General features: G+C 34.9%; 1 protein-coding gene across 1 annotated transcript in view; it reads left to right on the top strand.

Moving 5' to 3' along the window:
• The window catches only part of LOC129275044 (kinesin-like protein KIF28P), a 31,810-nt gene extending 11,551 nt beyond the window's left edge, over positions 1 to 20,259 (top strand). Inside the window, exons 9-24 of the mRNA XM_064108649.1 lie at positions 583 to 653; positions 1,823 to 1,883; positions 2,358 to 2,522; positions 3,523 to 3,638; positions 4,318 to 4,496; positions 5,189 to 5,317; positions 5,835 to 6,007; positions 6,770 to 6,918; positions 7,880 to 8,017; positions 8,767 to 8,988; positions 10,062 to 10,130; positions 11,283 to 11,402; positions 12,729 to 12,845; positions 14,372 to 14,449; positions 15,042 to 15,209; positions 16,839 to 20,259. Of these exons, the coding sequence (XP_063964719.1) occupies positions 583 to 653; positions 1,823 to 1,883; positions 2,358 to 2,522; positions 3,523 to 3,638; positions 4,318 to 4,496; positions 5,189 to 5,317; positions 5,835 to 6,007; positions 6,770 to 6,918; positions 7,880 to 8,017; positions 8,767 to 8,988; positions 10,062 to 10,130; positions 11,283 to 11,402; positions 12,729 to 12,845; positions 14,372 to 14,449; positions 15,042 to 15,209; positions 16,839 to 16,844 (1,961 nt within the window). The 3' untranslated portion in view covers positions 16,845 to 20,259. The remainder of the gene's footprint in view (positions 1 to 582; positions 654 to 1,822; positions 1,884 to 2,357; positions 2,523 to 3,522; positions 3,639 to 4,317; positions 4,497 to 5,188; positions 5,318 to 5,834; positions 6,008 to 6,769; positions 6,919 to 7,879; positions 8,018 to 8,766; positions 8,989 to 10,061; positions 10,131 to 11,282; positions 11,403 to 12,728; positions 12,846 to 14,371; positions 14,450 to 15,041; positions 15,210 to 16,838) is intronic.
• Positions 20,260 to 25,686: the final 5,427 nt, after the last annotated feature.

The raw sequence follows: 25,686 nt of genomic DNA, 5'->3' as shown, positions 1-25,686 counted from the left end.
TAATTTACATCCCAGATACATAGGCCCATGATCTAAAGTCTGGTTTAACCAGACCGTGGGCTAACTCTATGCTAAAATTATGAAAGCCAAAAATCCCTTAATCTGTGAGTATTGTTTATTTTGTATGTTTACTATTTTTCTACCCATTGCTTTCACGATGAAGAAAAAAAATACTTCAGTTATCATTCCCAGACAGTTACAAATGATTTGTGTGTCATTTGAGGGGATAAATTGAAACTGTACCACTAGATGTGGATGTCCCAATGGGCTATCCATAGTTAAATCACAACTTCAGACCAGAGTTTTAATTAAACCCGACTTTAGAATACGGGCCATGACGTTTAGCCATTTAACCAGCGTCTTGGCTGTCCTAATATTGTTTTGCTGCACCACAGCAGCATTGAATGAGAAGAAATTTCGTTCAGCAAAATTACACGCGAAATGACAGATTTCATAACGTTTGATTTGTAAATAGATCCTTTGTGCCTTATAAGGACTCAAAATACATTGATTTCTTGTGGACTTAAGTGGATTTGGTTGCCGTCTGTTATATCTCATGTGATTGTACTGATTCTATTACAGTTCCATACAGAGATTCCAAGCTCACAATGTTGCTAAAGAATGCCTTAGGAGGAAACAGCAAAACAATCATGGTGAGTTACTATCTTGAAACTCAATGATTTGTATCAAAATAAAGTTTATTTATTTCCGGTATTTTGCCCATATTCTGAACTCTTGTTTAATTTCAACTGTGGTCTAAAATTGAAGTTGAAATATGGATAGGCCATTGTAATCAATACAAAATATCCAACATGACATGGTTCAATTCATCAGATCATTTGGCATCCAAATCATTTAAAACTGTTTATCATATTAACAAAAATAGTTTGCTAAAAATTAAGAAACACAACGTTTTGTTTTACATTTTTGGCTTCTCTTGATTTTTGCACAGAGTTAGATTGTGGCCTAAATTGAAAAGAACTTCAAAATACGGACTATAGTGATGAGTTGATAATGATTGGCAGATTAAAAACAAAATGATCAGATGAAAAATTTGAGATAAGAAAAGTAGTGCTTTGATGCAAAATGAGTTTATTGGATCAGTTAGTTGTATGTAGCAAGTAATAGTATCAAAATTTAATATATGGATATTATTATACAAATATGGATGAGAGAGGATGTAGTTGGAAACTGTGGTCCCTGAAGTGACATTAGTTTCTGTGGGCTAGATTCTTCTGACTTAAATGATTTAGTCACTGTGTATAAGCCACCATGTAATTCACGTTCACAAAGCATGAATTTATTAGTTTTACCTCGAATATCAACAAAATCATATGGCGGACGTTCATTTGCTCATGCAGCCCCTGTTGTATGGAACAAACTCCCAAATTCCCTGAAAAAGATTGATTCAGTTAACAAATTCAAAACAGATCTTAAAACAATTTAAATTGTACCTAGCCTCAACAAAATGAACCCATCAACACTTCTCTTCCTCTCCTTTGTTTTCTCAAGCGCATAGAGACTATTTGTTATGTGTTATGCACTATACAGAAACTGAACATTATTATGATTTGGTTGTTCATGTCACCGAGGGTACCATCATCCAACTATTCCTTCCCATGGTCGTATATATTTTAGTTTATCTTTTGAAATGATTAGATTCAGAACTCTCTAGATCCTTTATTGAATTTCCTAAAAAGGCATGTTTCAGTCTAATGCAATATACTGTATGAATTCAATTACATAAATAGTGAATTACATGAACAGATCATTGCCATGACAGATATAATTCTGACTATTGTTGTGTTTTCAATACCATTAGATCGCTGCTATTAGCCCAGCAGACATCAACTATGATGAAACATTATCAACTCTTAGATATGGTAAGTCTGTTCTTCATGCATGAACTCAACTCATCTAAACTTGCCACATAATTATCAATCTTCTTTGCAAATGATTTTTGTGGTTGAAAAAATGTGTTTGTGATGTACTTTTCATTTTTACAGGTTCTCTCCTGTATCCAGATTATCCATGCACTTAGCATATCGTTTCCTTGTATTTAAAGGGGAAGGTCACCCTGATGATAAGGCTTTATAATATTAGTATAAAAAATAGAGAAGAATATTGGTGAAGGTTTGACAAATAATCCATCAAAGAATAAAGATACATTGTAATTATCAATTTTGTTGGATTTGCCAAATCTTCACCATATTCATTTCTTTTTCTGCTTTTATTTAAACCAATTTTATGCCAGAACGAACTACCCCTCTACCTTGAATAGATAAGGACACACCATTTAACTGTTCCATAAACACCTATTGGCTGTAACCCTTGATCTATTCAATCTTTCTGATTAGCGGATAGAGCCAAGGCTATCAAGACCAAGGCGGTCGTGAACGAGAGTCCGACAGATAAACTCATCAGGGAGCTGAAAGAGGAGAACGCCAGGCTCCTCAAGGAGCTACAGGGTAAAGGAGGAGGTGGGAAGGAGCCAGGTATATTACAAGGAATACCAGAAGAAGGTAAATAATAGAAAAATATAATAAAAGTAATGATAATAATGATATTCCACTTTACGTAGTGCTTAATACATGTACAATGCATTTAATATATTTCTACCCCCATCATTGGATACTACCTGCACACAGCATGCACTTTATCCCCCCGCCCCCATTTTGGACCTGGGAGGGGCCCAAGAAATCACCAAATTAGCAAAATTGCTATGGCAGATATACTGGACAAGTATTGATATGTGTATGTTGTTAAATAACAGTTCTCGAAATCCTTTATCTCTCGGGAAGCATCCCTTTCTTTGCTAATACAACATATTTTTCTATGATACCTGCTTCTGTCTTGGATAATGAAGAGGATCTGACCATCTTGTACAGATTATTTGGAGAATTGGTCCCCCCCCAAGAAAAAAATAAAAATAAATGAATAAAAAATAAATAAAGATCTTCCATTTTCTGCAGTTTTATGATAGTTAGTCATGTAAAAAGTGAATTAATAGCATTTTTATTTAAAAAAATTACTGTAATCTAACTATTTTTAAAAAAATCTTCAGTAATTGATTTCTTTTTCCCATCCTCTGTGTTTTCTGACTCTTTCTTTCTCCTTTTCTACTTCTGACCACCTCTCATCCTTCTCTTTCTCCTATCTCTTCTTACATGTATTTTCTGCTCCTCTCTCTTTCTCTTTCTCTTCTTATCTCTCCTTCTCTCTTTCTGCACCTTTTCCTTTCTCTTTCTCTCTCCTTTTCTACTTCTGACCATCTCTCTTCCTTCTCTTTCTCCTCTCTCTTCATACGTGTATTTTCTGCTCTCTCTCTTTCTCTTATCTCCCCTTCTGTCTTTCTGCACCTTATCCTTTCTCTTTCTCTATGTATTTTTTTCTCTCCCTCCATCTTCTCTATTTCTGACCTCACTCTCTTTCCCTCTTTGTTTCTCTTCCTCTGTCTCCCCTGATCTCTCTTATTCTTTCTTTCTTTTCTATGTCCAACCCTCTTGATATTTTGCTGAGTAGAAGTTGAGGAGATGAAGAAAGCTCTTGAGAGGGAGCTTCAGAGGAATCAATCAGAGATGGAGTCAATGAAGAAATCCTGGGAACAGAAACTCAAAGAAGTTCATTCCGCTCAAGAGGTATGTCTTTGAATATAAATTTTTCATTTAATATTATTTATTTCTAATTAAACTAAAAAAAAAACACAAATTAATGAATCGTTACATAAAATTGAACATTAGACTGACATAACAGCAATTTTACAATATTAGATAATCTTTGAAAATAAAACTGTAATACTCAACTCTTTATGAAACATCCAGGGGGTGTTCCATAAAGCTAGTTGTAAGGAGAAGAAAGAGAGAGAGAAAGAGAGGAGTCTAATGTTATTATGCAAAACATCCCCAATACATCCAATGCAGAAGATTACGCCTTTACACTCCGTTCTTGCGTTAGTTCTCCTTGTTTTTTATCGACCTATGTCCGCTGGTAGTTTTTCATAAAGAAAAGCCTACCGCGCATCCTAGTCAATAAAAAGAAAACAACAAATAATGCAAGACTGGAGTGAATAAGCAATGGCTGCTTACAGCCAGTGTGCGTAGTCTTTAGCATCAGAATTATTGTGTGTACATGTATGTTGCGTAACAGCATGAGACTCGGCAAAGACAAAAGCTGCCTACATTACAGGGGCTAATGAAATGAACAAATAAATGAATGAATAGATTAACAATTGCATGAATAAATAAATTAACGAATGTACGAAAGAATGAATGAATGAATGAAAGGATTGATGAATTGTTCATATTTTAATGCCTGCAGCAAGAGTTAGCAAAGGAGAAGAAAAAACACGAAGAGATGAAGGTCATGCCTCATTTATGGAACCTTAACGAGGATCCCGCGTTGACGGGGATGATCATTCATATGCTCAAACAAGGTTTAACCAAGGTGGGCAGCGACAAGGCTACTCCGGCTGCGGATATTGTCCTCTCTGGTCTCAAGTAAGTTTTATATATCAGGTTTCTGCCCATGTGTTTTGAAAGTATCTTTCTATTGTTTTTGTACAATATCATGTCATTAAGATCAGTCATTCGTTTAATGCCAACTTAATTTGACATATTTCTATGACACTTCGCATGCTGAATTGAAATTGAGGGAATAAGCATGAATTTCTGAATCTTGCCTTCCTTATTGCACCATTGATGGTAGTAATTATCCAATTAATGTTGTCTGTTGGATACTTTGCAACTAATATGAGTTCCCCCTCTCTTTCTTACTCTTGCCCTTTTATTTTTCCCATTTATTTTTTTTCCCCTTTCATCCTCCCCTATCATCACTTTCCCTTTCTCTCCCATTTCTTCATTTTGCTTTCTCTCTCTCTCGCTGTCTTTTTTTTTCTCTCATCCTCTCTTGCACGAATCTTCCATTTGCTTTTCAACCCCCACTCTTTTCTTCCCTTCTCTTCCCTCTCCATTTGTTCATATTTTTCTCTCTCCCTATGTCCATCTCTTTCTCTATCTCTCTGTCTGTTGTCTTTTGTGCCTCCTCCACTTCTGTTTTCTCATTCCCCTTCACTACCTCCCTACCTCCATCATCCTTATCTCTTACCCTTTCTCCACTCCCTTGTACTCCCTTCCCCCTCCTCACGCTCCCTCTTCCTCTTCCTCCGGCTCTCCCCCTTGTCTTGTAACAGCATGGAGAAGGAGCATGCGGTGATATCAAGCCGTGGTAACACGGTGAAAATCAAGCCTTGTCTACCTGCCAAGGTACTGGTGAATGGCAAGCAGCTGACTGACGGGGAAGAACTACACCATAATGATAGGTAATGCCTTCTGGGTGTTGATGGTGATGAGGAGGAGGAGGATGATGATGATGTTGATTTTAGTAATGATGGTGATGATGGCGGTGATGATGACAGTGTTAATTTTAGTGATGATGATGATGATGATGTTAATTTTAGTGATGATGGTTATGACGATGTTGATGGTAAATATGATGATGATGGTGATGATAGTGATGATGATGATGATGATGATGATGATGATGTTGATGAATGCGATGATGATGGTGGTGATTAATGTGTACCTGTAAAAAAATCCTTAACAATTACTTTTGCATAATCATGATGATGGTGGTGATTAATTCGTACCTGTAAAAATCCTTTCATAACAATACTTTTGTGTAATCATGCTTTTTTTTTATTTCATGTGATGCAGACCATACCACCAAATTAGTCCCAATGTATAGAATACATTATTCACACTAAAATTTACTAAACTTATACATACATAAATACCTGTACATAAATGTATAATGATTTGTTTTTCTACTTTTTCTAGAGTTCTCTTTGGATCTAAGCATCTCTATGTTGTCCACCATCCTCAAGATCTGGCCAAGAACCCGAAGAAGGAGAAGAAAGGACCGGAGGAGAAACCCACCTACAGCAAAGCTCAGGAAGAGATCGCCGCAAACTCCGGCTTCGACATCAAACAAGGCCCAAATAGATCAAAAGGTAGGCATACAATCCCTTCATCAGGGGCACTGTTTTATGAAACTGTAACAAATGCCAAATTCATATGAAAAATCCGCTCTCAGCCAATCATATCGCATCAATTCATTAGCTTATAACAGTACCATACCTTTGTTGAAAAGTTTTATGAGAAAAATCTAATATCTTTGAATACCTTGAAACCTGCCTGTAAGACCACCCAAGGGAGAAATTGAAAATGGCCTTCATAAGCAGGTCTTTATGGGCAAGTTTCTTTGATGCACGTTTCAATAAGGAACACTTTTATAAGGGGAACCAAAGAAGTGGTCTTTATTCAGGTGCAGGTCTGACTGTATCAAGCATAACTCAGGTTCAGATGCACCAACCATTATCTTTGTGCTGTATTTGATAGTTTTGCTATTTTGTGAAATAACAAAACAAAAAAATTATCTCTGCACCGCTTGATAGTTGTGCATATCTGCATATCAATTGCTCTGGGCCTTATTTCTTCTAAGATATAGGGTTAGGGTTGCAATAGGGTTTTATGTAAGGTTTTAGTGTTAGGTTTAGGATAGGGTATAGTGTTAAACCCATGTTTGAAGTTAGTCATTCCATTAATCTGTGGACTCTTCTGGGAGCAATTGTCGCCGGATCAAATGCCATGGAACCGTTTTCTAACACCAATAAGCATCTATACATCTATAGTCAGCAATAAATAATTCCCTGAATTGCAGCATTACATTTTTAAGTTATATTCTTTGAATGTATTCATTTCTTTTGATATAGATGAGCTTCTGATTCAAGAGGACCTTGTTGAATTGATACCCCATGTCAGTGAAGCTAATGCAATGAGTGAGGAGTTGAAGAAGAGGGTACGCTTTGAGATAGCTCTCATCTCACCGCAGGCCAGAGGGGCTAAACATGGCAGGACAGAGGTAGGTGATTGTTGAGATGATTTATTCACATACATGTAGGGATAAATTTATTCATGATAATATGAGCAATGCATGAAACAACCTCTTTATACATCTAAACCCTATTAAATGGTTTGACTACATGGACATTGCTTTTACCTGTTGCGGCAAAACAATTTGCATCTAATAATGGCAGCCTCCATTTACTGAAGAGGACATGATGAGCCCTGATAAAAAAATGAAAAGATACGATATGCTAATCCGACCTCCATTGCTTACTTTCATTGTTGTAAGGTTAGATTTTAAATGTCACTTTTGTGAGAAAGCTAGACAAGAAAGAATAATAAACAATTTGCGTTGAATATTGGAAGCCTCCATTTACTGAAGAAGACATGATGAGCCCAGATAATAAAGAAAATGAATAGATACGATATGCCAATCCGACCTCCATTGTTTACTTTCATTGATGTCAGGTTAGATTTTGAATGTCATTAATTTGAGAAAGGTACATGTAAAATAGAAGGAATACCAAATGTTTTTCTTTCATATAGTATTTATTTGCAGGAATTGTGCTACTGTCTCTTGTTTCATAGAAACACTGTTATGGGAAAGGGGTTACTAGAATCTGAGCCCATTGGATCGTGTCTGGTGTTAAGGGGGCTGTTTCATAAAAGACTTTCAACTGTTGTAACCTTGCCATTATGGCAACTACCATGGTAACAGGGCTCAGCAGTCGATCATAATCAAGGTTTCCATGGTAGTTGTCATAATGGCAAAGTCACCATAGTTGTAACTCTTTATGAAATGGGCCCCTTCTAACATTATTGTTATGATTATAATTATGATTATTTATTATTATGATTATTTTATTGTGATTATCATGATTATGATGGTATTATGTTTATAATAATTTTTTTTTGTCGTCATCATCATGTGAAATGGATTGACCTATTTTATCTCTTCATATCACAATAATCTGCAGGTTTCTATATGCATGAAGAACGTGGACAATGACAATGAGTTCTTGTGGACCAGGAATAAGTTTCTGAATCGCAAGTATCTCATGCAGGAGATGTATCAGAACTTTACAGATGGTGATAAAGATTGGGATGTAGAACAGGTAGGAACAAATGTCATGGTGGTGAGAAGGGTGATGATGATGGTGATGATAATGATGGTGATAATGGTGATGGTGATGATGATGGTGGTGATGATGATGATGATGATGGTGGTGGTGGTGATTGTGTTGATGATTATGATGATGATGGTGGTGATGATGGTTTTGTTGATGGTGATGGTGGTGGTGATGAATATGACGATAATGAAAATGGTAGTAGTGATAATGAATATGATTATAGAGGATTAGGAGGAGGACGACTATAGTGATGGTGGTAATTATTGATAATGGTTATTATGATGATGAAGATGAAGACGATGATAAGGAAGAGAAAGAGAAGTTTGAGGATTACAGTTACGATGATGACGATGGTGTAAGTGGTTGTAGAGATGATTATGATGACAGTGGTGATGATCGTGAAAGTAATTTTGCTGATGGTGATGATAATATGGAGGAGGATGTTGATAATGGGTGATAGTATGATGGTTGTGATGATGAGGAGGATGATGATAATGATATAAACAGTTCAGTAGTTGGTTGGAGTGATGATATTGATGTTCAAAATGATAGTGGTGCTACTGAAAGATGATGATAAAAATGATTATATTGACCAATGATGAAAATGGTGGTGATGATGACAGAAGAGGTGATGATGGTAGCTGTAGCATTGAAAAAAAACCTGTCACTGAATAACAGAAATAAAAGGCACCCCAATCATCTCCAATCCCTTCTTCCAACCTTACCCATTTCAGAACAAAGATCCCTTCTGGGAGCCTCCAGACACCGAGGTCCTCATTGGCTGCGTTCACGTATACCTTCAGAGCCTTGCATACCTGATAGAGATTGAAGAGCTCCTTGGTATCGGTGACTTCCGAGGGATGGAGCAGGGCCTCCTCCAGGTTGACATCCGTCCTTGTAAATCGGACGGCTCTCACCTCCCCGATGAAGACTTTGTGGACGATCCCAAAGAATTGGTCAGTATAAGTCATCCTGGGCCCCGTCTTAAAGAAGAATTGCGATTGATCTGGGCCCTGTCTTACAAAGAGTTATGATTGATCCGATCAATCTGAAGTATATAGAAATCCATCATTGTCGTAATTTTTCTTTAGGAAATTTGCTCAATGTCCTTTGAAAACAAAGAGAAGCATACTGAATTGTCAAGAAAACAATGAATGTATGAGTATACATCATTTCTAGAAAATAGTTTGAACTAATATGTATTTTAGATGTTGACATCGCTGGCTTTCCATAGTTGCGATCGATGGGATCAATTGCAACTCTGTGTAAGATGGGCCCTTGTTAGTCATAAATATGAAAAACCAGTAACGTAAACATCCAAAATGCTTGTATGTTCAAATAATTTCTATTTCAGTATGCTCCTGATTGTTTACAAGAGAACATAGTGCAAATTTTCCTGTAGACATGGATGGCTTTTCATATACACGTAGTTGAGGTTGATTGGATCATTCACAACTCTTTGCAAGACAGGGACCGTTACATCAATAGGTTTTCAGAAAGAATCACCAGCTTGTAATGAAAGTCCTTCTCATCTGATTGGCTGATAACCAATTTGTTAATGAAAAATCACTATTTGTTTTATGAAGCGCTCCCCAGGTTTTTAAGAGAAACTGAAGTTCAAGGAATCCTAATTGAAATTGCCCACATATAAAAGGACAGTTTGGAATCATACACTTATACCTTTCATTAAAACAAGCTGAAATAAAGTGAATTTTTGTTCACTTGCTTAGAATAATTGAGACTACAGATGATCTGATATTTTGAAGATGGTAGATTGTCAAAACATGAATATCTCAACTAAGATTAAGTTTTGAAATGGCATCATAACTTGGAGAGTGTAACAACCTGTTTTAATGAAACTTGGGCATAGGGATAAATCAATTTCTGATTATTTGGCATTAATTTCAGGTCTTACAATTAAGGTCAGAGGTCATTCAGGGTTATTGTTGAAGGTATTGGATCAGATCCTTGTTTGCAGAATTATGTTTTAGGATTTATCTAATATTTATTTGTGATTTCTTCATTAAAGATTGGCAAGAGTACTAACTTCAAGTTCCAGATCTCACATGCCAGAGGATTACCAGCAAGAATATCAAAGGTAATTCACTCTGACATATAAAACAAGTTCAAGGATGTATCCAACAGCGAATATGTATACAAGTCACTTGATTATGCTTTAATTGTATATAATTTTCAGGCATGTATTATTGATGGATCACTCAACCTCTGGCTTGTGATGATACTGCAGTCACACAATGAAACTGACTGCAGGCCGATCGAATTCAAAATTGAATGTCATAGGTTGGTCTGGAGTCGGGTTCGTTGATGTCATTAGGGCATAAAAGTTGGAAGAGTCACTGAATGTGCATTCTTTCTGTCTCATATAAAACAAATAATGCACAGATCTAAGTAAGGGGAGATGCATAAATCCTAGGGAATTTCAGTAAGCACTCAGTGCTTAAAGCATATGAAAACACACCCATATAGCTAAAATCTTAACTTGCTTTAAACCTCAAACAGGGCTTCACAACCTCTGGAAAAGCCGCTATGTAAATCCAATTATTATCGTTATTGGTGTTTTGTGCATAATCTGGTCTAAAAACTGCTTCAACTTGGACAATTATTTATCCATGGAAAGTCAACTTATACACACTCAACTGTAATATTCCTGGTAGGGAGATCCCATCTATAGGTCCGTCCATGTAGCTCAGTAATAGGATGACAATTTTTTCTTGCATGTGATAACCAGTGTGAGGTTATATGACGTTGCTGGATCGACTGTCTGATACTGAGCAAAAAAAAACAAAGGAAGAAAAATGAGAGAAAGTACTACATGTAGAAAAGATTAGGTTAAAAGAAAATCCATCAAACGATGAGTAATAATTGCTGTAAAGCTTTTATTCTGTAATGACATCAGAGACTTAAAATATAGGCCCTTTCTGCCTTGTCAGGCACTTGCCATTTCAGAAAGGAGTGCTGGCAGAAAACGCTGGATTTTGCCCGAGTCAAATCTCTTTGATTTCTAGAAATCTGTTTGACTTAGGGAAAAAATTTGACTGAGAAGATATTTTGTGCATATTCTGGTCGGAAATAATTCTTCGATTTAGACGATTATTTGACTTTTGGAAGGTTGACTGATGCAGAGTCTATTGTAGTTCATACAATTTTGAAGTGGAACCTTGGGTAAATAAAACTATTTATTATTGTCGTCATTAACTTTTGTTTGGTTTTTCTCCCTCCATCTATGCAGAGTTTCTGTCGGTACAAGTTTTATCAAAACAGAGAAGCAGCTCAGTCGACCGAGGTACAGGGCAGGAACCCAGAGTATAATCATGAAAAAATATTCTCAACATCAGTCATAACTCCAGAGGTAAGATGCAGGTGTATATGCAAGGATCTCATTTGTTATATTCGTGGGGGGTATTTAACAAAGATTTAAAGTATGAATTAGAGTCGCACTTAAATGCCAGGTTGCGTGCGGTATAAAAGGCATGACCGCATTGGACGTGCACTACTGCTTATTGATCAATGGATATCTTGTACACTTTGGTATTTAAGTGCGACCCAAGTCATGCTTCAATCTTTGTGAAACACCCCCCAGGTTTTGAATCCACTTCAGTAAATATTACTACTTTACATTCATTGAGGTGACGTCACTCACTACTAGAGTCTGGGTCATCATGTGAACGCATAAATGCATGACACATCCACTAGCTGTGTTTTCTTATAATGTAGGCGGATCATAGCTGCAGCAAGCAGTGTAAGTTTGTCATGAAACCAATGCAGACTCTAATGGTGATACTATGTAGGCTATATAATATAACAGATATCACCTGGACTATCTGTTTCATAAACGGCATGTCATCTCCCCTCAGAGGTTATAATTTTTTTTTCCCGGCAGAATGTTTTCCCTCTGCTTCTGGCAAACTGTAATCCGGGGAAGTGAAATGTATTTTTCAACCTCTAGGAAAGCAATATTTGTATACCAATGCTCTAGGTTATGAAAATGTACTGTGATTTAAGACAAGGTCAAATAGCATAGTGAATTCATGACATGTAGGAAGCAGTCTTGATTTTCTTATTACTCTCCTTCCATGTAAGTTCTACAGAAAATTGGAAGGAAGGTAGAAGGGAAGGGTGATTGCCGTCCATTAGTGGCTTTCTTTATTTGGCATCCCTGTGTGCAGTAGCATTACTTCACTCTTACTGTATGGCCCGTATTCTGAAGTAAGGTTTAACTCAGACCATGGTCTCACTCTGTGCTAAAATTATGGGAAGCCAAAAGTGTCAAAATTTTTATTACGTTGTATGTTTCTTATGTTTACTGTGCTCTTTCCTGATTCATCGGTGTTGAAGACAATCATCTATTTATACTTCCTGGAAAATTATGAATGATTTGAGAGCCAAATGAGTTGAAATATAATGTTTCTACCGTTAGTGATTTACATGTATGTAACAATTGGCTATCCATACTTAAACCGCAACTTTAAACCTGAGATTAAGGTAAACCCAACTTCAGAATACGGGCCTATGTGTCCATATTTAGTCCTATGCACTAATTGTGATCTGACACTCTATGAAAGAAGGATACTGTTCCGGCCAATTTTGTTATGTGAACTTACATGCACTTTGTGTCAGCACGACTGAAAGATGGCCAGGCTTTGCCATTTCAAAATCTATTCTTTATTCAATTCAGATGCTGACATATTTGGACAATGAGTCATTGATCATTGAGGTGTGGGGGCGCCAGAGAGATAAGACGTCACCTGAAAGGAGATTGCTCGGTGGTGATATAAAGAGGAGTACATCTATCGTAAGTCGAACAATGAAATTGAATTGCAATGGTAATTTTACTTATATTTATCTAGGGTAGCCACTTCAGCTGTAAGTTGAATTTCTAGCGGGCCCTGCATAACATAATATTGTTATTTATTTTGATACATTGAGTGCCTGAAAATAAAGCAGGAGGTCCCACTTTGTAAGTCTTTGGTATGACTTTGGTAAGTCTTTGGTTTTCTTATTTAATTCTTTGGTTTTTTCATTTAAATGTTCTATAACTATGATTAATACTGTTGCAATAACTTGATTCTAACTTCATTCTAAATCTCTATTTCATAACTTCATAAAGAAAATCAAATCTGAATTATATTTCTGACCTTTTTGTTGTATAATTTTAAGTTTAAAACAGTTTTTTTCCCCAATACACAATTATCAGAATCCCATGCTAGTATTATCTACTGAAATCTCACTTATGCACGACTCAATCAACCAACTGTTTCTCATTTAAATGTGAATAATTTTTTTTAGTGTATATATAATCTTCAAATGTAAATAATATTCAATGTAAACATTGCACAATTAGCCTTCGGACTACAGCATTGTATTATGTTTTATATCTAATAAACCGAATTGAATTGAATTGAATGACTCAGCTGGGGATTGAACCCACAACCTCCTGCTCATGAGACTGGTGCTCTACCACAGAGCCACGTATGATTTGCTATTGGCTTTAGTCAACTCAGCATAGGTCTACCGGCAGGAAGTAATTCCTCAAAAAGCTGTGTGCACCTGCATAGGTAGCTTAGCTTAGCTGAGTAATATTAATAGTAGGGCCCGCTCGGAGAACAGTTTTCGGAACTGAAGTGGCTATTATCATCATCATCAAAACATTGACTTAAATCATGTTTCAAAATCACATGTAGTATATGTAGTTCTAAGTGAACATAAATCAAGTATGTCTGTGTCTGCTTCCCAATAGCTTGTTTCTTTTCGTTTTTATAGTCAAATCATTTGGTTAATATTTGTTTGGAACAGAAGTCGACAAATGTTTTCCCTTAATGTAATCTTATCCTAATGGGTTCTTAGACTACTTACAGTAAAAATGTTACATCTCCAACTCTTAACTTATAATATTTAAGGAGGCAAAAAAAAATCAAACAAACAAAATGAACACATGAGTTTTATTTTCTGTTCTTGTTCTCACAGCTTTTTAGAAGCAGCTTGATATGAGCTAGGGTAGTGTTTAATGAAGCATTTTGAATGTGATTTTTACTGAAAAATAAACTCTTGAGCCAATCGGATGCAAGGATTTCAATAGCTTATAACAAATAGTCAGCGAAAATTGTTTCAATGAAACGCCCTCAGGATTTATCGTTAAGATACCCATTTACCTCACCTGGGTCGAGTGCAGCACACTGTGGATGAATTCCTTGCTGAAGGAAATTATGCCATAGCTGGGATTTGAACCCACGACCCTCTGTTTCAAAGTCCGGAGCCTAATCCACTGGGCCACAAAGGTTTAAATAGGTTTATGAAGGTTTATACACTTTTTTTTTTCAGTCCACGGATGAGAAATACAAGTTAAATGTTGAACTGAATACAGAGAAGAAGAGGGTGCAGAGATTGGAAGCTAAATTGGTAAGTCTCGACTGTTGCACTGTTTTTCTCATAATACCCTCCGTGCAGGGATCACCTGGGTTACTCTGGGGTAACTCTAGGGTAATATTCTTAAGATTTCACACTGGTTAATGGACTCTCGGGTGGATTTTTCTTACATTATCCTAAATACCCCCCTCAATTGTGTGATAAATCCATAATATAAATGCTTGCACTTTGACGTTCAATGACTTTTGTGACGCCTGGTTTTGTGGTTCCAAAGTTGCAAAATATTTTGTAAATTGCATGTCTGACCCCAAATTCATGTGCAAATCAAATGTGTTTTTGTATCTAATTCATGAAGTGGGTATTAGGTAGGATGAGAAAGCCTATATAGTATGCCTAGAAATTGAGTCTTTGAACTCTTGTTGGAATGCTCCCCAGGGATTGGAGAGAGTAAATACACTGTGTGTGGGCATGCCAAGATCCAATGATCAGGGCTATGATAATTGCAATGTATAGTGATGAGAAAGTGAAACATAATGTATTAACTGCTATATAAATGCAACAATTACTGTTGTCAATATTGATTTTCATGCCTGATTCCTTCCACCACCCTCAATCTAATGTCCAGCAAAAGATCCAGGAACTGGTCAATGAGGCTGTCCAGCTGAAGAAGAAGTCCCTCGACCTGAAGGACGTCCAAGAGGTCATGAGCACTGGGAGCCTTCACCGCTTCAAGGCTGCGGCTCAGGTCATCGGTATAACGGAAAAGATCGGCAGAATGAACGCAAATGAAAAGGTGAAGAGTAAAACATGTACACTCCATTAAATGTTAACCCATTGCCTACCGGGACTGCATGGCCCATTTACAAAGCCTATGCTTATTATAGATATCCCATCAATTTAATTAGAAAAATCTATCACTCATTTCTTCATAGTATTCAGTGAATGTGCACAATTTCCCTTTGGAAACAAGGAAACAAAGAGGACAGGTACATCGATAGGTGAATTGCCAATTCGTCCACTCACCACATGGTCTACCTTCATTTAGTCTATTGCCAGTCCATCCATCAACATTTTGTCTAATAACATTTAGTCCAATAACCACCTGGTCCAATCATCACTTCGTCTAATCACCATTTCGTCTAATAACCAGTTGGTCTAATACCCATTTTCTTTTTACATTCATTTTGCACAATTAACACTTGAGTTTAATTAGACCAAATGGTATATGGACTAAACGGCTTTTGGACCAACTGGTTATTAGATGGAATGGCATTAGACTAAATGAAAGTAGTTTTACATATTTGTTGGATCTATTGATTTTAATGTGGTATTATTACTGTTATTACATGTACAGTATGTGAAGTGCACTTCAGTATCATCCAGCATTCAGATATTACATAAGTGTAGTGGCTTTTTATTATTTATTTACTATTCTGTATGAAAATTAATTCCAAAAAAAAATAGTTGAGTATCCATGCCCTCTCTTGGTCATATTTGTATATAATTTTTAGACAGTGGCCTATTTTACAAAGAGTTGCGATAAATTGCAATGGAACTCAAATTTCAATCGAACTATAGTTACTATGAACTTGTAAATACTATTGAGATTTAAATTTATCACATCTCCTTGTGAGATGGGGTTCAGAGTGACTGCCAAAATGTATCGCCTGTAAAACTTGCCTTTAGATGTTATACCTTGTTGTGGTACTTTTCATTGGGAAACAGAAGTTTTGTTTTTTAAATCAAAAGGAGTATTATATATTTGCTCATTTTCTATTCATCTTGAGAAAACTTATTCAATTATTTTGCATCATCCATTTTAAAATAATAATTGCATTAATAATATGCAACATTTATATAGTAAAATATTAAGGAAATCCTGCTATATAGGTGTTGATTGAAATTAATGTTTTTGATGTTCTTCATATTTTTCGATTTTTTCTATGATATTCATTTGTATATAATGGTTTACATGGTTATCTCCATGTGTGCTAGTCCTCAAAATGGACTGTTGAATATTTTTTTTACTCAGCAAGAGAAATTTACCTATAAAAGAACCCAAATTCTGTAGAAATATATAGACCAAGTTCTAAAAGAGCTGAAAATTGATTGATTTTTTTGAAGTGCAATTTGCAGTTCTGCCTCCCTTTGAAGAAATGTATATTTATCTCTATGCTTTGACAAAATGCATTTGGTTTTGACAGGAACAAGTTATGTACATGTGTATATTGTCTTGCATTGCAGTGTGTTTCGTCAGCAAATTTCCTCATTCTTGGTGGACTTTTTTTAATTATACATGTACACTACTACCACGCTTCAGTGTAATCTGTCGAGCATTGGTGCTGTTTTTCTGCTAGAATTGTGCTATTTCATATATCTATTTTGTGTATTTTTTGTTTCTTTTCTCTCTTGCATGCGGCAGGTCTAGCAAGGCAGGGACAATGAATGTGCAAGTAAAATTGATTTCGACCATTTCATCAATTTGATAATACTTCTTTTGTTTTCGCTTAATCAATCATGGCTGAATAATCCAGCTCTTTTACTGATAATTGAGATTTTTTCCCATCTTTTACTTTATTACAACCATCCTTCAAAATTGCATGCCCCTAACACTTCTTTGATAAATTAATCCAACATTTAAATGGAAAATAAAAGTAATGAAATATCAATCGCTTTGCCTGAATGTGATTCTATATTCATCCTTCACTTTAACAAATTTCACTTAAAATTGTATGGTACTAACTTTCTATGTGATGATTTGGTTAAGCCAGGGTGATTTTGAAAATAAAGCTTATTTTTATTGGATGACGATGATTTTCTTGTCCGAGCTGAGAGTATATGGTTACTCCTTCAAATTTTGATCTTGATGTGAAGGAGATATAACTCTATTAATCTATTTGGTCATTTAGGAGGCATGATAGCTCAGTAGAAAGAGCAAGGGTTTCGGGCTCCGGTTACCTAGGGTTGATCCCTGCAAATTCCCACTAGGTGTGTCAATGCCCTTTGGTAAAGCAGTTATCCTTCAGAAAGTCTTTGGTCCCTCGGTTGCTTGCTTACAAGCATTCTTGCTTTCTTTAATAGCAATCAGGTTTAACAAAAAATGTAGCCATCACTAATAGATTGAAAGGAAATATAAGTGAATTAAGGTCAAGTAGCCCCCCCCCCAAAAAAAAAAAATTGAAGAGAAAATTCTTTCAATAATTACAACACACAAATCATTCTTCATTGATCCTTTTGAACTTGCTATTTATTGTTTTAACCTGTTTTAACCATGTATGTGCTGTTCATTTGTAGTATTATGCAACTCAGTGAAAATAATTTTTGCATGTAATGTTTTGCATTTCTCATTCATTTTGCATGTATTCATCAATTTTCATACTCGTTGAATGATAATTCTTTGTTTTGTGCTGATTTTATATCATTAGCTTCTTATCACTGTTTCGTTGCATAAAATTCTTAATAATGATTAGAAAAAAAGGTTAGTTACAGTACTAGCAATCTATTTAATTCACTAGTACTACTATGGACAGAGATGCACAATGAAATCAATGTTTTTTTTTGCTTAATCAGTATTTTCACCAAGCTCATGATCGAAGCAAAATTTAATTAAATCATTTTGTTTGTTTTATTTTACTATCAAAACCTTTTTTTTTTCATTATCAACATTTAAAGCTTAATCCTGGCTACCTTTTCTGTATTAAGGCAGAAAAGAAGAATTATATGAATAAGTTGTTTGTATGAAATTTGATAAGAATATTTATGTGTACATCTATATGTATATATATATATTTTTTTGGGGGGAGGGGGGGGGGGTCGTTTGGAAAATGAGATCACTAAAACAATAGTCGATTATCACAATGGATTCACCCATGAGGGGGCCCAGATAAAAAAGTTGCCATTTTCATCTAAATATTTTCATGCAAATTATGTCTAGATAAATGTTTTGATTGATGAAAATGTTGCATAACTCTCCTCATGGTTCGTATGTTGTTTCATTTTATAGAATTGGGATGTGGATCCTTATCAAATGATTGGCCAAAATCTATCACTTGACACTTAAAATATAGCCAACAGGAAAATTGGCCAGTGACCGGTAGTAATGTTCAGTTCTATTGACTGCTCATTGTGAGATAAAGAATAACAAGGATCCACAACAGAATCTTATAAAACATACAACACACATAATTTTGCTCAGCCGTAGAATAATTAACACAGTTGTTAAACTTGAAACTGTCCAAAAACTGTTCCTTGTGCATGTAATTTTTCTTCTTGCCTGAAGGAAGTTCGGCAGAGACCTAGTAATCATTTTTTCCTGTTGGTCTATTAGTCTGTTAAAAAATGTAAAAAAATTTTGTCCAACTTACTCTCATTTCTTTATTTCTGCATCAATTATGTTCATACTTGGCACATATAATCCTTGGGTAATACTACATGTGTGTCCATAAGGATGATGGGGTCAAACGTCGTCTAGGGGTCAAAAGGTGTTGGTCTGTTAGTCCGTTAGTATGTTCCAAAATGTTTTTACAAATTTTGTTCTCGGTACTTACTCTCATTTCTTTATTTCTGCATCAATTATGTTCATACTTGATACATATGATCCTTGGGTAATACCACATGTGTGTTGTTGAGGAAGATGGGGTCGAACATTGTCTAGGGGTCAAAAGATCAAATGATATGAGGTCATGTCCATACTTTTTTGAAGTTTTTGTTCACCTTACTCTCATTTCTTTATTTCTGCATGAATTGTGTTAGCACTTGGTACAAATGATCCTTCGGTATATCCACATGTGTGTTAATAAGGATGATAAGGTCAAAGGTCATCTGGGGGTCAAAAGATTATATTGCATATTTTATTGATCGCAAGATCAGGCGAGACTTACTAATCTCCTCAATGATGTTTATCATTTTTGTATACTGTAGTAGATCAGCTATTCTTATCTTTTGCATGTTTAAAACGCATCTCAAATTTTCTTGTATTAAAAGGAAACTATTTTCCATCATTCTTTCAGCAATCATATCTTCCTTTGCCAAAGCTGTTGCCTTTTGATTCATTCTCATGCTCTTTCTTCGCATTCCAATCACAAAGGACACATCATTATTAAAATCATAATTTTGTATTAATATATGTTTTCCAACTTATTTGATTGATGTTTCTGTGTGTGCTGAAATTATAGTCCATCCATGTTTTTGAAATCATTCATTGATTAAGATTACTTTTTGTTCAATTCTTGTAACCGTTTGTGGTGATATATTACTTATCCATTAATTTGTCTTTCAATTTCTATTCATCTGAATGAATTGTTACATTACTTTTTAAAAATCTTGTATAGTTATGGTTACAAAGTTTGGTAACTATAATCGTACATTTTTTTTCTGTTATGCTTGTTAAAAATTTAACATACATGTACAGTAATTTCACCTTGATGTTTGTGCATTATCAATAGGAGTGGGCTATAAATGGGTGATATTTGGTTTTACTGTGGCAACAGTTTTTTGTGTAATATCCAAGAACCACAAGACTTGAAACTTAGTTTTGGGCTGAAAAAAGGCTCTAAAAATGGTTAAAATCAGCTTTTAACTCTACAAATAATGGTTTAAAAGTACTAATTTTAGGAAAAACAAATTGCCTGCCCCAAAACACATATGAATAGACACCAAAACCCAGAGAAAAAGACTACCAATTAAAAACGTTGTGGCCAAAACTGTGATTTTGGGGGGTTTTGGCGGCCATTCTGGATTTTTGCCCGGCACACGTTTTTCTTGGACCCGAGACAAAAAATATTGTGATTTCATGTTGAGATACATTACAAGGAATAAAAAAATTGTTGCCATATTGAAATGACAAAAAAAGTATTTTTGACCCATGTATAGCCCACTCCTATTATCAATTAAGAAATGAGATGAAATGTACTTTATAGAAACTATTTTAATAAGTATTGTAAATATATTGATGTTTGAATGCCAAATCGATAAAAGTATGTTGTATTCCACATGATGAAGGTACGTAGACCTTGTGATTAGCTAGTGTCTGTATTTCACAGCCCAATTATTTCATTAATTGCAAGTATTCACTAAAAGGCAGTGCAGAGTCCCCTAGCCCAAACTCATCAAATCAAAAGAACTGAATAATATTGATGGTCATATAAATACTGTGGCCCGTATTCTGAAGTCGAGTTTAACTTAGACCACGGTCTAACTCTGTGCTAAAATTATGGGAAGCCAAAAGTGTCAAAATTTTTGATAAGTTGTATGTTTCTTATGTTTACTGTGCTCTTTCCTGATTCATCGATGGTGAAGACAATCATCTATTTATACTTCCTCCACAATTATGAATGATCTGAGAGCCAAATGAGGTGAAATATTATATCTCTACTGTTAGTGATTTATGCAACAATTGGCTGTCCATACTTAAACCACAACTTTAAACCTGAGTTTAAGTTAAACCTGACTTCAGAATACGGGCCTATGTCCACATTTCTCCCAGGATATGTATATAAAAAAAACCAGGTCTCTTCTCATCCCATCATTGTATTTTCTAAATTTTATATCACTTAGTAATCATTCACCACTAGACAGATATTGTGAATTATTTAGCTGAGAGTTGAGTAAAATGTTGAGAAAGCATTTGGGATGTTGTGTAAAATAACAAGTCATTCCCTATCCCACCCTTTCCTTCAAAAAGTAAATTCAGACAAAGGCATGATGAAATAGAATTTGTTTCTTTGCCCCACCCCATTGAAAGCAATTATGTATTGTATTGTAATTACTCTTTCTTCTGTGGGGGGGGGGGTGGAGGTATTGGCCACTAAATTATCTATAACTTATGAAAATTACTGCTGGAAAAGATTATGTTTCTTTGAATACAAAGAGCTTTCTTTTTGAAGGAGCCTGTCTATAAAGACCACCTTCTCTACATATATCGTCTTCTCGTTGCTTTAAATACTCAGGGGTGTGAGAGTTCAGATTTTTTTTTTTTGATTTTCAGCTTAATTTCAGCTTATTTTTGGCCTTTCTCTGTACAAAAAGTATGGGAGCTCTTTCTATTTCAGACTTTTTCAACACTCTTCAGCTTTTTCCAGATCTTTTTATTTGTGACCACTCACACCCCTGAATACTTAATATTTCACATTACCTAGATGCCTGTGCTAAACATGACAATAAGTTGTATTTTGTTATGATTTACTATAGTGATTACTTCTCTTTTCTGTCTTAACTTAACTAGTAAAGTCTATTCAGGTCTCATTTCATGTAGCTTGTTATCAATGGCAGGTTTCAAATTACTGTTATAAGCTACTGAAATAGTCAAGTTTGATTGGTTAATAGTGAATTTCTTATTGATTGCAAAGCTAAGTGAAACTTGCACATTGCAAATTCATCACTGGTAATACCCATAAGGATCTTATATGCACTTCATAATAACATAACGTTTGTGTTTATTACGGTTGTCTGTATTAAAGTTTATCATACTGCTATGAAAATACCACATATGCCTACAAAGTTTTACCCCATTTTTGTGAGAAGACCTTCACTCTTTCAAATTCTTGTCTCATTTTCACCATGAATGATATCCATTTCATATTATGACTGTTTTGGGAAAGTGTGGTTTTCTACCAAGTAATTTATGTACTATACTCAGTACTGAGTGTTCTTTCATTTATTCTATCACCTTGACATTGAAATGTGACTCTTTTTTTTGGCAATGTGTAAGTCAAATATATTGTGTAATAATGAAATTGGTTATAATTATTATAATTTTCAATGTGTTTGATTTGATTCGTTCATCATGAACTTTTACTGTCTACTCTGCACGACATGAGCAAAACTTTAAGATTTGTTTTTAATTTCCAAAGATCATTATTAAATAATCATACAATGTAGTTTTTGGCATCAGGCATGATGGTTCTAACTCTTGCCTCAGAAGGTCGTTGGTTCAATGCCTGCTCCTATCACTGATTTCCCTTCAGCAAGAAATTTATCCATATTGTGCTGCACACAACCCAGGTGAGGTAAATTTGGACCTGGCAGGAATTTATTTCTGGAATCGCAGAGCATGTATCAGCAGCTCTGCTTAAGACTGGGTAACTTATTTAGAGCGCTCTAACAGATAGTGAGTGATAAGCGTATATGACTATATAAACAAGAATAATCATTTGTGTGGGCTATATAACTACAAGTGATCTCTGTAATGTTCTAACACTACATGTGCAAGTGAATTTTGCTCTTTTTTGTGGGAATGATGCTATTTCCAATATATGTACCACTACAGTGCTTCAGATTTGTCCAATGATTTTGATATACTGTATTAAAGGATATGTAACATCTTTTGTTAAGTCATTTCACTTTGTGGAATTATACATTTCTTTTTTGCAAAATGAGCGTATTGAATGTTATCTAAATGATTGGTGTGAGGAATTCAGCATTGTATTGAGTCATTATTATAGTGGCTACATGTATTCACTGTTTCTGATCTGTAATGTCAGCTGTCTTTGTGTGAAAAGTTAAATAGAAATAGTGTATAGATCCATCAATATTAAGCATTCAAGAAGACTTGAAACACAATCAACTTTTATTTCATTATGTTTGATATTTTAATGTATATGTGAAATGAAAATGGAAGAAACATAATTGTATATTATCGACATATACTTTCATAAAAAAAATCATCTTGAAATTTTGTGTAATGCGACTTGAAGAATTTATCATGTCCTTGAATGGGCTAATAGAATCATGATAATGCTAATATATGTACAATATCTACACAACTAAAATTTGTGGAATCGATATTACTTCAATTGACTTTGAAAATATAAGAATGTTTAGTATTTATTTCCTCTTCAGATTTATAATTGTTGTTGCTTAATCACTTTGTCAAACCAATGGACTTTGAGAAAATATAAATGAAAAAATGAATTTTTATGTATATTGTGTAATAAACAAGAAAGTATGAAAAAAAATCTTCCTCATTTTTATGAATGTATATATTGGGGTGGGCAAGTCTACCCCAACAAACAGTTAAATTTAGTAAAAAGAGAAAAATCATAATGCTGAAAATTTCATCTAAGTCGGATGTAAAATAAGAAAGTTGTGACATTTTTTAAGTTTCGCTAAATTTCACAAAACAGTTATATGCACATCCTGGTCGATATGCAAATGAGGGAACTGATGATATCACTCACTGTGTCTTTTGTAGTTCATTATATGAAATATGAAACATTTAAATTTTCTTCTCATTGTCATTTGAAATAAAGTTTATTCCTCCCTGAAAATGTGGAATTGCCATTGTTTTAACATTTTTTGGTTTTAATAGTCAAGTTGGTCATTATTGTCAAATCTGTAAGAATTGAAATATTGTATAATTCAAACAATAAAAAGCAAAAGAAATAGTGAGGGGCATCATCGACTCTGTCATATCATATTGTAATAGGTCCATGGTCATAGGTATATCCATGGACCTATGGAATAGGTCCATTGTATATCACTGAGTTGTGCGGATAACTGTTTTGTGAAATATAAGCGAAATTTTAAGATGTCATAACATCCTTATTTTATATCCTCTTTCAAGGAAATTTTCAGCGTTATGCTTGTTTGATTTTTCTCCATTGATTCAAACCAATATTTTTTCTGGGGTGGACTTGACCTTTAAGTTAGAGGCAGTACCAATAGGGGGGCACTCGATCTGACTTTTTAAGTGATTTAAAAAGAGGAGAGAGAGAATAAAAAGGAAAGAAACAGGAAAAGGTAGAACAAAGGGTAAAAAAATGTACTTTGTCATGTATTACAGTATATTATCCTATTTTTCAGGAAAGAGGGGGGGGGGGGGGGCAAGGTACAAGTACGGACGATTCAACTACAGAGAAAATGTATTGTCGAATGCCCATCATGACAAAACAAACAACAAAGAAGTCTTTATTTATTTATTCATATATTCATATTCCTCAAATTTTTAGAGTACATTTCATTATAAATCATTTACAGTAGAAATATACATTATCTGCATACCTTATGCAGTTTGAAACATACCTATAAAACGAAAAAAGTGGAGGGGCCTACTGAAAAGCAAAGCTTGTAGGATGTAGACCCCTATCGAAATTATGTACAAGGGTAATATATGATATGAATATAGCAAAATAATCAGCAAAATTCTATAAATTAATATAGATATAAACACTAACACGAATACTACCTTGTGGAATTCCACAGGCAACTGGCCTTGTTGGAGATTCTGATTCATTTACGGTAACAAACTGAATTCTATGAGTAAGAAAACTCCTGAACCATTGTAAAGCTGTCCCCCTGATACCGTAATTGTTCATAGCTTATATAAAAGTATTTGATGATCTATTGTATCAAATGCTTTCGAGAAGTCGAGGAACAACCCTACGGTATGATCAGAATTGTCAAAAGAAGTAGATATTCTATTTGTTATGTCAAAATATCACGAGTTGTATTATGTTTCTCTAAAACCGAATTGATTATCACATATAATACTATATTTCTCAAAGAAGCAACTTACCTTTTATAAATTATCCTTTCAAGAATTTTTGAGAACGAACCAAAAATCGATGAATCAAAACAGCAGTTTGGTCCTTGATTCTGGACAACCGACAATTATTTGCTATTTTTTGTCAGCTCTGAAAATCTAGGACGAAACTGCTGTTCCGGCTCTCCATTTTTTGACAAAGAGTTCTTATTTGTTCTTTGTAATATAGCTGGCATTTTGTTTTAGAAACGCCCGTACATTGCTGTGTGAAAACTCCTAAGTTATTATAGGCCTCAGAGAGGCGCTTGCTTTCAAGATCAATATATTCAAAGCAAGTGCCGCATTGGCGCCTAATCATAGAACTGCGACTTCAATCATTATAGAGGTATTGAAAATTCAATTATCTTGTTTTCAGACTTTCAGATAAATGTATTTATGGATGATAAGTACCGATGGCCCAGGGATAAACGCCTACATGATAGCGGTTTCTAATTATCTTTCGAAAAAGCTAAAGTATCATAGCAAAAGGTACAATAGTTCCGTTGTAATCAATCTTCAAATCTTTGAATGACTCTTTGTTTAATACCTGAAGCTGTTTCTTTGTCTGCGCGCGGCGGCCAAGTTTGATCTTTTTATTTTCTCACCCGATGAGTTTTATATCACTTTCAGGCACTTTGTAACTGCTCATTAAATATTAAGGGCCTAAATCCAAGAAAGTGTGTCATAACGGGCGATTCATGCAAGCAGCATCATATAAATATTGTTTCTTGTCAAATGCTCTCTTAGATGA

Source organism: Lytechinus pictus, chromosome 13 (assembly GCF_037042905.1).
Source record: "Lytechinus pictus isolate F3 Inbred chromosome 13, Lp3.0, whole genome shotgun sequence".
NCBI classification, from domain to species: domain Eukaryota; kingdom Metazoa; phylum Echinodermata; class Echinoidea; order Temnopleuroida; family Toxopneustidae; genus Lytechinus; species Lytechinus pictus.
This window is presented reverse-complemented; position numbering and strand designations above follow the sequence as displayed.